General features: G+C 43.1%; 1 protein-coding gene across 1 annotated transcript in view; it reads left to right on the top strand.

The window, feature by feature from the left end:
* Positions 1-1,397: 1,397 nt before the first annotated feature.
* Positions 1,398-11,349, top strand: part of LOC121917326 (EMILIN-2-like) — a 46,646-nt gene continuing 36,694 nt past the window's right edge. The window contains 2 exon segments of the mRNA XM_042443214.1: positions 1,398-1,610; positions 8,584-8,706. Coding sequence (XP_042299148.1) covers positions 1,483-1,610; positions 8,584-8,706 — 251 coding nt within the window. The 5' untranslated portion in view covers positions 1,398-1,482.

The raw sequence follows: 11,349 nt of genomic DNA, 5'->3' as shown, positions 1-11,349 counted from the left end.
ATTTTGGGAAGAGAGGGAAGATGAAACTCCAATGAGCCCCTTCCTCTGCCAAACCTCTCCCCTGGGGCTCTTAAGTACAGGGTGATCAGGTGTCCTTCTTTTCCAGGACCTGTCCTACCTTTCAACCTTCAGTCCAGGAAGGATTCCAAAATGTCCTCTTTTTGAGCATGACTAAGAAGCATTAATTGATGTTTCGAACTTTTCTGTAGGCATGCCCTCCATTTTTCTGGAATCCCTTCCATTTTGCAGTGCCTTGTCCTCTGTGGGTAGGACAGGGTGACCAGATGGTCACAGCCACCAAGGAGGACAAGGCACCGCAAAATGTAGGACATTCAAGAAAAAATGTAGGATAGGACGTGACTGAACAAAGGCAAAACACTCATATAAATATAAATTAATGTTTCTTAGCCATGCTCAAAATGGAGAACATTTTGGAATCCTTCCTGGACAGAAGGTTGAAATGTAGTAGGACGTGTCCTGGAAAAGGAGGACTCTTGGTCACCCTGAGCTAAAAACACACTTACAAATATGAACTCATGCTTCTTAGTCCTACTCAAAATGGAGGACCTTTGGGATTCCCTTCTGGACAGAAGGCTGAAATGTAGTAGGATGTATCCTGGAAACTGTGGGTGTGTCTAGTCACCCTGAGCTAAAAAACACTCCTATATATGTCAATTCATGCTTCTTAGTCTTGCTCAAAAGGGAGGACCTTTGGGAATCTAAATGTCAATCCATGGTTTGTATTCCTGCTCAACATGGAGGACAGTTTGGAACATAAATGTCAATCCATGCTTCTTAGTCCTACACAAAAAGGAGGACCTTTGGGGATATAAATATCAATGTATGCCTCTTGAGCCATGCTCAAAAGAGAGGACCTTTGGGAATATGATGCAAAAATGGAGGACTTTTGGGAATCTAAATGTCAATCCATGCTTCTTAGTCCTGCTCAAAATGGAGGACCTTTGGGAATAGCACTACCAATCCGTGCTTTGTAGTCCTGCTCAAAATGGAGGACAGTTTGGGACATAAATGTCAACCCATGCTTCTTAGTCCTACACAAAAGGGAGGACCTTTGGGAATGTAATGCTTCTTAGCCCTGCTCTAAAGGAAAGCCCTTTGGGAACATCAATGTCCATCCATGCCTCTTAGTCCTTCCTGCTCAGCAAGGAGGACCTCTGACTGGGAGTCCCTCCTGAGAGGAGGCTGAAACGTTGCAGGGCAAGAAGAGGAGGGGGTGCCTCTGGCCCTGCCCTGGGTCTGGCCCTGTGGCCCCAGCCCTGAGGGAAAGGGGGGGGGGAGAAGGCAAGGCCAGGCGGGGGGAGGCTTGGGCGGTGGGCGTGGGGAGAGGAGGGAGGGAGGGAACTTTGGAAGGAGAAGGAGAGTTGTGCTTCTGGCTCTTCTTCTGGCGTCAGGAGGAGAGCTGGGCTGGAGAGAAGGCGCAGAGGAGGAGGAGGGCAAGGGGCTCTGCTCGCTTGGCCAGCCATGGAGGGGCCCTGCTGGAAGGCCCTGGGCTGGGCTCTGGCCCTCCTGCTCTCCCTGGGGGGAGGCTGCCTCAGCCAGGACTCAGCCCCGCACCAGCCCCGCTCTGGACGCCCAGGAGCCAGGAGCAGGTGAGCCCCTGCTTGCTTTCTCCCCAGAGCCATGGCCTCCAGCAGAGCAGCTCAGGGCCCCCCTCCCTCTCTTCCTAGGGGGGGTCACTCTGGGGGTCAGCCCAGCTTCACCTTCCCTGGCCCCCTCCCATCCCACCCTTTCAGGGAGGCTGCTTTGCCCTCAGCTGGCTCCTCACTCTTAATGCCCATCTGCCACTCAGTGCCACTGTAACAGTTGTGAGGCATAAAACAACACCTGCCCAAGGCTACCTGTAAATGACAAGACCAGATGCGTTTAGATAGTAGGCAGGCGGGCATAGTTTCCAGGGGGTCAGAGTGAAAAGTTGGTAGTAAAATGTGATTTTAAAAAAAATATATATATATTATTATTAAATTTTATTAACATAAAACATAGTTGTTTTGTGGCCATGTTCTAGAAGAGTTTATTCCTGACGTTTCACCAGCATCTGTGGCTGGCATCTTCAGAGATGTTGTAGCCCAAAAGGTCCACAATGAACTATGAATACCGGCCATGAAAGCCTTCGACTTCACACATAAAACACAGAGAGATCTTCTACAGAACATACAAATAAAATACTGTTCGGAGCTATCGGAGCTACCCTCCCATACATTACCCCATAACAGTCCCATACGTTACCCGGTACCATAACATAACAATCCATACGTTTCCCCTTATCAGTTTTACATATTCGTTACCTATGTATTTAAACTTATTAACTCTATCACTAAGCTTTTTTAATTCTGTATTACCTTACCACACTGCCTACTCTCCTGTTCATCCTACCTCACTTATCCGTTCAGTTTTTCTCATCCCCATTTCTCTTCTTCCTAAATACCTTTCCATTTCCTTTCCTTCCTTTTCATCTCTCTTTCACCCTCTCACTGCTTTCCCTTTGACTTCCCTGAACATGTGATGTTTTTAAAGATAAACATGTGATGTTTTAAAAGTAACATTAAAAACAGGGGCCACTCCTGTCTCTTCCCACTAAGTCTAGCCCCATTCACCCCATCTTTTCAGCATTTTAAAGGGACATATGGCCTGTTTCTGCCCAAAGGCAGATGTTTGAGGGACAGTGGTGTCATCCCCCGCTTAGGATGTCACCTGGTATAGTTCACACCCCAGACATCCCCCTAGTGACACCATTAGTGGTGGTTGTTGTTGTTAGCTGCTCTCCAGTTGCCCCCAACTCATGGCAACCCTATGGATGAGACATCTCCAAGAACAGGATGGCCAGATGTCCCCATAACTGCAATGGAGGACCCGGCTCCAGCAAAAATGTAGGACATGCCAGGGGAAATGTGGGACATGACCAACAAAAGCTTTAAATATATAAATATAAGTGGTTGCATCCACGCTGCAGAAATAATCCAATCTGACACTACTTTAACTGCCATGGGATAACCCTGAGATTTGTAGGTTTTTGTGGCCCCAGAGCTCTTTGACAGAGATGGCCTAATGTCTCCCAAAACTACAACTCCCAGATGCAGCCTTAGTCATGGTTCAAATGGAGGACATTTAAAAATTCCACCTGGACCAGAGGTTGAAATGTAGTAGGACAGGTCCTGGAAAAGGAGGACATCTGGTCACTCTGCTCCAAGACCCCCCTGTCCTCCCCTGCTGTGCTCAGGTCCTATAATTTCAGACCCCTGACCTCTCTAATTGACTCTGTCTAGTTGGCGTGCGGTCTTCCTCTCTTTTTGCTTTGTTGTTGTGTGCCTTCAGGCCCTTTCTGACTTCTCTTTCCTCATTTCTATTTCCTCATTTTCTAGGATGAATTTATGTAATTCTTTCATGGTTTTTATTTTTGTTTTCTTTATGTCCAGCATTAAGCCTACCTTTGCACTTTCTTTGACTTTGGGGCAATACTTATTTTTTCATTTGTATTATTTTTGATATTGCCCATTAATCATAAATTATCCATCTTGCACCCAGAGTAACAGGACAACCGGATGCCCACCGCAGTATATAAAAACACAAAAGGAACCCAACACATAATTTTAAAAGAAAATTTTCAGAGAGGACTCGTCTCTCTGTGGTGGGGAAGCTTAGCCTTTCCTTCCTTGTTGGAGACACAGGTTGCATTCACACTGTAGAAATAATCCATTTTGATACCACTTTAACTGTCATGGCTCAATGCTGTGGAATTCTGGGAATTGTACTTTGTTGTGGCACCAGAGCATGGCTAGAGGCATTTGGGGGTCCCATCACTTGTCAGAGGGGCCAACAGCTGCCCCTTGTTCGCTGGGAGTATGTGCTACTGGAGTTGTGTCACCCACCCAAAGAATTTGGGAAGAGTTCAAAAGGATGCATTGTGATGAATGTGCCATCATTTAATAGTCAACCCAGCCGAATGTGTGAATTGGAGCATTCTCCACATACTTAAGGGGATGACTGCATGCAGTCAACAGATGTAACTAGAAAATATACCAATTTTGTTCAAGGTAAAGCCCATTACTAGTTGTTGTTTGCCTTTGAGTTATGGCAACCCTAAGGGTTGTCCGTTGAGGGTGTTTTTTTTGGCAAGATTTGTTCAGAGGTGGTTTACCATTGCCTTCCCCTGAGGCTGAGAGCATGTGACTTGCCCAAGGTCACCCAGTGTGTATAAAGGGCGAGCTGGGAATCGAAACCTGGTCTCCAGAATCCTAGTCCAGCACTCAAACTACTACACCAGCTGGCTCTCAGCCCTATTTCATCATAAATCAGTGTGGAAGCTCAATAAATAGTTTTGCTTCAGTTAAAAGAAATCAGCAATGACCACACACAAGTGTTCAAAAATGCACATGGAAGGAATAGCTAGTGTTTTTTAATGACACCGTTTGTGCACCCTTACAATTGTCAACTTTTGCAGCAAAATGGAGTTTCAAAAATTTGACTGACCACTGATGCCAATCAAGCAAAGACTGGATCATGGAATCACCTCCACATAATTCCTCAGTGTCCTCTGAGATTATTCCAAAATTTAATTAGTCAGTTGCTCCCATTCATCAGTCATCATTACCCCCATAGGTTACATTCAAAATAAAATGGAAGGCACAATTCTTGAGGTGAGAGTCAAGATGTTAAATGAGTGGTGAAAGAAGGCAAGGGTGCAGGACAGAGATGGTACAGCAAAGGAAACAATGGCCTGTTACAGACAGCCAAAATAAAGCTGCTTCGAGTCACTTTGGAGGTATGGTATTTCAATGATACATGCGTCCTAAGAGTCCAAAGGCCGCACCAAAGCCACGCTCCAGTCCTAAGGACTGGAGTGCAGCTTTGGTGAAGCTTCCAGACTTTTAGGACTCATGCATCATTAAAATACCATACTTCCAAAGTGACTCGAAGCAGCTTTATTTTGGCTGTCTGTAACAGGCCAAAGAAAGAGAAGATTAGGAAGGAGGTAGAAGCTGGAAGGAAGGAACACCTAGGTTTGAGGAGTTTGGATCAGAAAAGGGGAAGGATGGAGTAAAGACTAGGTAGCACAGAAGAAACAGAGGGAATTTGGAAGGAGAAAGGGGAAGAAGCAGAGGGGTAGGAAGGTGGCCCTTCTTACCCTTTTTCTATTCTGCAGTTTCTGAGGTTGCATGTCTGTGTTGTGAGGATTTGTATCATTTCCTCCTAATCCCAATGCACATATATGCAAAGAAAGTGAAAATACCTAAAATAACAACCACCTCTCTGTGTGCCACAATACTTGTAAAGCAAAGAGACACACAAAGATTAGAAGGAGCTGTACCACACACACCTAACAGATACTTGGAATACCTGGAGAAGGACCTCTTTCTCAGGTTGTTTAACCTTCTAGGAAGTTTATCACACGGGACGAATCCCATGCAGAAACTAAATTTAAACTGAAAACAACCCACATTTGTTCGGGCTTAATCCGAACAGAAAGTTGAAAAAACTCACATTTGCAGGATGTTTTTCAGACAAAGTTTGCATGAATGAGAAATAACATGAAAATAATCCAAACGTAAAGTAGTCAAAATCAGCTCCTTTTTACTTTTGCTAAATTCCGAAAGTACAAAGGAGCTTTCTATTTGGATTATTTTTGCGTTATTTCTCTTTCATACCAACGCATCTGACAGACAACACCCAGATTTTAAAATCCAGTTTCTGCATGGGATTTTACCAGTTTGCTCTCCGTGTGATAAGCTCCTAGGAGAGCATAGGCACACCTTTTCTCTCATTCTTCCTCAACATCTGTCGCTGTTGCTGCTCTGTTGGCCCTCTTACTGCTCTTTCTATTATGCAAGATAATTGCTTTCATTTCATATCGGTGAGGGAATCCCACTACGGTTAGAACTAGTGGGATTTCCCCTCCTGAATATAACTGTTATGCAAAGGAGATGAGTAGCGTTACACTGTGTGGAGAAGAAGAGGTTAATAGTTGCAGTCCCCAGCTGCAATTCCCTTTAAAAATTACCACCTACATCGCATTTAAACTTGAGAAGGGGAGTTTTGGCACTAATACTGACATTCGCTCAGATGTCTGGAGGATATTCAGTGGTCTGGGAAATAGATTTGGGGCTGGGGTGCCTGTGGTGTAAACTGAGTTTAATGGCAGTATACTATAGAAATCTGCTTATCTGACCCGAAAGGGTAGGAAAGTCCTTTCTGTATTTGTTAGTCTGTAGAATACTAATTGTTTTGGAGATTATGAAGACTAATTAAATTTATTCCTGCCTTTGACTGAGAATGATCACCCAAGTTTTACAACAGATAGCAACAACAAGGATACCCCCCTCACCAAACAAAACCTTTGACTAACCGTTAAGCAAAAATATGCTTCTCTTTAGATCTTAAATCACAGTACCTGTTGTAGTGGGATTGTTCCTTCTGGCAGAGGAAGTGGAAACAAGTTACTTGCAGCTGCTTTTTTTTGTCCCTGAAGGGGCCAAGGCTGGTCATCCCCTTGGTGTGATGTTCTTCTTGGCAAGCAGAAGGGGCAACTCCCGTTGTTCCTTAGTCCCATGGCTGAAGGCAGAGGTCAGGGTTTGCATCTTTTAAATTCTGCAGCCTCTGTGCAGTATTATAATGGCTGACACAGGCAACTCATCACTTAGTGCGCACACACACCGCATCTCATGCCACCTGTTGTTAAATGTATTGTTACACCTTTAACTTGTCCACTGCTTAAAGAAACATCTTCGTGTTACCTCCCCCTTCCCCAGCCATCATTCCACATCACCAGTCCCCATTACATGTATGCACCACCTAAATTTACTTCAGATTTTGGCAATGGCAGAACCTCCTCTGAACAAATCTTGCCAAGAAAAGCCCATGATAGGTTCACTTTAGGGTCACCATAAGTGAGAAACAACTTGAAGGCACACAACAACCGCAACAATGCAGATAAGGCAGATGTCAAGGCTGTGCCTGCATGTTCCTTATTTGGTGGATCGGTGAAGTACTCAGCAAAAATACACAGTCCTAAATTCTAATGTTAGTCCTAACTTGAGTAAACTCATTTAATCACTGAGATTCACCTATGTGGTGATTTACCATTCAACAGTTGATTCAGTGGATCTCCTCTAATTAGAACTAATCCACAGAATTTAGGACACAGTGTTCATGAATTCATGAACGTATTGAACACTGACTACATATTGAGATACAGTGGGCCCTCTCCTTTCGCAGACGATCCGTTCCAAATCCCCCCGCGTAAGGGAAAATCCGCCTATGCTCAAGCCCCATAGGAAATAAAGGGGCGCGTGCACCACGGGCACACACACACACCATTGTTTTCCTCCCCAAGCAGCTTCTGCATAATAATAATAATAATAATAATAATAATAATAATAATAATAATAATTTATTTATTTATACCCCGCTCTTCAGCCAAGGCTATCAGAGCGGCTGGAAGCCGCATAAAATGCATCCACGCATGGTGCGAGCGCATTGTATAACTACTTTGAGGATTCTGTCTCTGGGTTTGTTATCCAGTTTGCCTCTGTCACATAGTTTATGTGCTTGGTATCTTATGCCCCTTCCTCCTTTTCTTCTAGAAGCAGCAAAAAGATGCTGGTTTCAGTTTTATGTTTATTAGATAGAAAGAATGAGGGATATTTTTTATCCCATCGTGAAGCACTAGATCATGGGTGGGGAAAGTGTGACCCATGTGCAACATGCATCCCTGGGGAGGGAGTCATTTTGCAGCCCTCAAAGGCTCCCAGATTATTTTAAAAACAAACAAAGTTTTTTGCCTAAAAAGCACAACAATACTAAAACCCACCACAAAATGCAGTGGTGTTGCTGGTAAGATCTATGAAGACCACAAGTTTCTTAGCAATGTAAGCAAACAAGCAAACAAACCAAAACTGGAAGTGAAATAATGTCACCTCTGGTTGAACTGGAGGTAGCGGTGTGGCCCCTGTGGGGAATGCAGGGTTGAAAAATGCCCATGCTCTCTCTAAATAGGAAGAGCATTGGAGCATTGTGTTGCATTTGTAGTACAGTTGCCCCTCCTAACTGGCGGATTTGAGATCTGCACCCTTAAATATACGCAGAGGGGCCACCTCCGCTATTTCCAATGGTGCATATGCCCGGGGCGCGTGAACAGGGGCACACCCCATTCAAACCTATGTGGCTTGAATATGCACGAGCCTCTGTTTTCGCAGGGGGGTCCAGAACCTTGATTTTGCCATTTTATATCAGGGACACCATTTTACTATGCCATTGTATTTAAAAGGACTTGAGCATCCATGGATTTTGGTATCCACTAGCTGTCCTGGAACCAAATCCCAGCAAATACCAAGGGCACACTGTACTTGAGTTTCCACAAGAGCTTTCAAGAGAGTAGATTTCCTGTGTTTCCTAACTGCTGTACAGTTTTGAAATCTGACCATGTACCCCCTTCATGTGCTGTGCTTATAAAGGTGGGAACCAGTTAATTACAAGTCTGCTTTGACCTCTCCTGAATAAAGCATTTGTTATTGCACATTTGACCCAGACAGTGTTTCTGTCTTGTTATTGTCTCCTATTCCTCTTCAGAAATTGGTGTGCCTATATTGTGAACAAGAATGTGAGCTGCTCTGTAATGGATGGCACTGAGAGTTACGTTCAAGTACAGTACAGTTGTGCCTGGAATCAGATGCCCTGCCCACACACCCCAGTGTAAGTAACAGAAGAAGTTGAAGAGGAGAATGGGTTGGTGGGTGGGGAAGAATGTGTTCATCTTTCTAGCAATGAGTTATTTTAGGCAAAAAAGCCTTTGGTTTGTCACACAATTTAGCCAGACTGTTGGATTTTTCAAACTCAAAATCTTCACCATGTGGGTACTTCATTAGGCTGTGTACCATTTTCTGACATCTGATTTGTAAGCTACAGTAGAAACTCTTTTTAAAACTGCAAACACATTCCAGCTGCAACTAATTAGAGCCATGTTGACTCTTCTGTCAACAGACCAGGCAACACATTACTGTACAATATTCAGACAAAAAAAGGAAATTGCTAAAACTTCATCCTTGTATCACTAATTTGGAGCAGGCATCAGTTAAATATCCTTTTATAAAATTTCTGTCAGAGTTAGAGTAATTAGCACCTGGATTTTTGTGCAAGCTTTGTGAACACCTGCTGTTGAGTGCAATTACATTCCTTGGCCTACATTCACCTTCAGGCTCTAGTCATGCAGAGCAGCCATAAACTTTGCTATAAATCAATGCAGGTCCTCTTCTTTGAAATGACTGGGAAGAAGCCCAAATGTACCAGTAATTCTGAGCCAACATGCTTATAACGTGTGTTGCTCCATAATCCCAGTGAAAAAAGGGTTTTGTCTTAAAATGGAGTCAATGATTTTTATTGAATAGGATAAGTAGATACTCAAATAAGGCACCCTGGCCAGTCAACCTCCCTTGAGAAATGTTGCCAAGTCCAAAGGAAAACACCTCACTATTTGTCTCTCAAACTAGGAAGCATTTGAAGGTCTGGACAAATGACATACTTTTACCATCTCAGCAAGCAGCTCAGATGTTCTTACCCGTCAGTTCTTACCTGTTTCTGCATCAGGAGCTAGGAGCACTGACATAGCCTCCTAAATGAACTCAGACACACATTGCTATAATGTTCTTTGAAGGCTGTGAAAAATATAATTCCCTTCCAAACTTTAAACTGGATGGCATGTTCTAAACCCATGATAGCTGCTGGCATTGAAAACAGGTGGGTGTGGGTGTATGCAACCCTAGAGGAAAAGAAAAAGTGGGAACTCATGGTTCCCTACTAATCTTTTACTTTTACTGGGGATTTTGAGACATACTTTTCAAGCAACTAGTGGAAAGTGACAGGACAGTGGGGAGGGAAATTAGTTGTTCTTGCCTTGCCCATCAGTGGTAAAGAGGATTAAAAATCCCATGCGTCCAACCATATGTGCAGTTCCCACCCTGAATTTCTGAGGAGTCTGTGCCCAGCTATGACCCAATTGCTCTAAAATCATAGTTAATAAAGTTTATATTGTATTAGATATTATTTCCAGAGGGTTTCTGCATCAGTGGCATATTTCCCTTTGGTTCTTTTTCTCTGTTCCTGATATATGAAGATCTTGAATATTCTTTAAATATTTACAGTCCATCTGTATAATAATTATTTACAGGTGTTAAACTGCTAATGTACTTTTCCTATTATTCGTTTTGCTGTGGGAGGCCTTCTACCTGTCATTGTATAACGTGGAACCCTTACTCTCAAGCTGGTCTTGCTAGATGTTAAGTTCTTAAGTGGGGGATGAGGAGCTGAAAGAGGGGCATATGAAAACCTGCCAGAAAAGTCTATTGGCTTTGGTTAAAGTATCCTGGAATAAGTGTTAAGAATGGAAACTTTGGTCTTACTGTCAAATTGAAATTAAATACCTTTAAAAACTTGTACAAACTTGGCCAAAGTATGACTGCATCTGGAAGAATGCAAGTACTGTGATATTTTCACATCTACATTTAGTATTTCTTCATAGTCATGTAAAAAGATTGTCACTTCCACTAATATGTCATCTGTGATTTCAGTTTTGATAGGAATTGAAGATGTTCTAAGAAGTTACAATATGTAATACAATCTTACACACATTTACTCTTAAGAAAGCACCTTTATGATCTGTCTAATTTTTAAGCATAGTAAAATAAATAAAGAATAGCTAACTAAAATATGCATGCAAAATAAACAAAAGTGCTGGGTTGACCCATGCTTCTGCTCTTTAAAAACATAAGGCCCAGAAAGATCAAACCAAAGGCTGCTTTAATTCCGCATTCTGTTCTCACAGTAACTAGCCAGATACCTTTTGGAAGCCAAGGAGAAGGACATGTCTGCAATGGCATACTCTTTTGGGGGTATAGACCTTGCTGCCGCTGGGAAAGTGATGGTAAACAGCTAAAAAAGATGGCAGGTGTTTAAAAGCCACATCCCTCAATGTCTTATTCCAGTCATTAGATTGTAACCAATTCTTCAAGGGGGTTATCTTTCGCTCAAGCTGTATTCTATTTCTGGTTTTGATGGAGTCACTGTGGAGGGGAACTCCACAATTATAGGGCAGGCACTCACAACGCTGCAAGACAGGAAAAGGCCCTGATAGTGTAATTGTAGTATGCATCCTGCTTCAGGTCTTCTGAATATGAAATCTGTCAGTGAAGAAGAGAGCTCAAGGAAATAGTAATGCCATATCCATTGGCTATTCTGTATAACAGTTTGGTCATCAGGCATCAAATCCAAAAAGCATGCATTCCCAATCTTCCAAAAGGAAGAGACAGTCTTGGTCCAGTTTGTGGCTTGTGACTACGCAAA

Source organism: Sceloporus undulatus, unplaced genomic scaffold (assembly GCF_019175285.1).
Source record: "Sceloporus undulatus isolate JIND9_A2432 ecotype Alabama unplaced genomic scaffold, SceUnd_v1.1 scaffold_15, whole genome shotgun sequence".
Taxonomy (NCBI): domain Eukaryota; kingdom Metazoa; phylum Chordata; class Lepidosauria; order Squamata; family Phrynosomatidae; genus Sceloporus; species Sceloporus undulatus.
The sequence above is the reverse complement of the archived record's forward strand: the minus strand, read 5'-3'. Positions and strand labels throughout refer to the sequence as shown.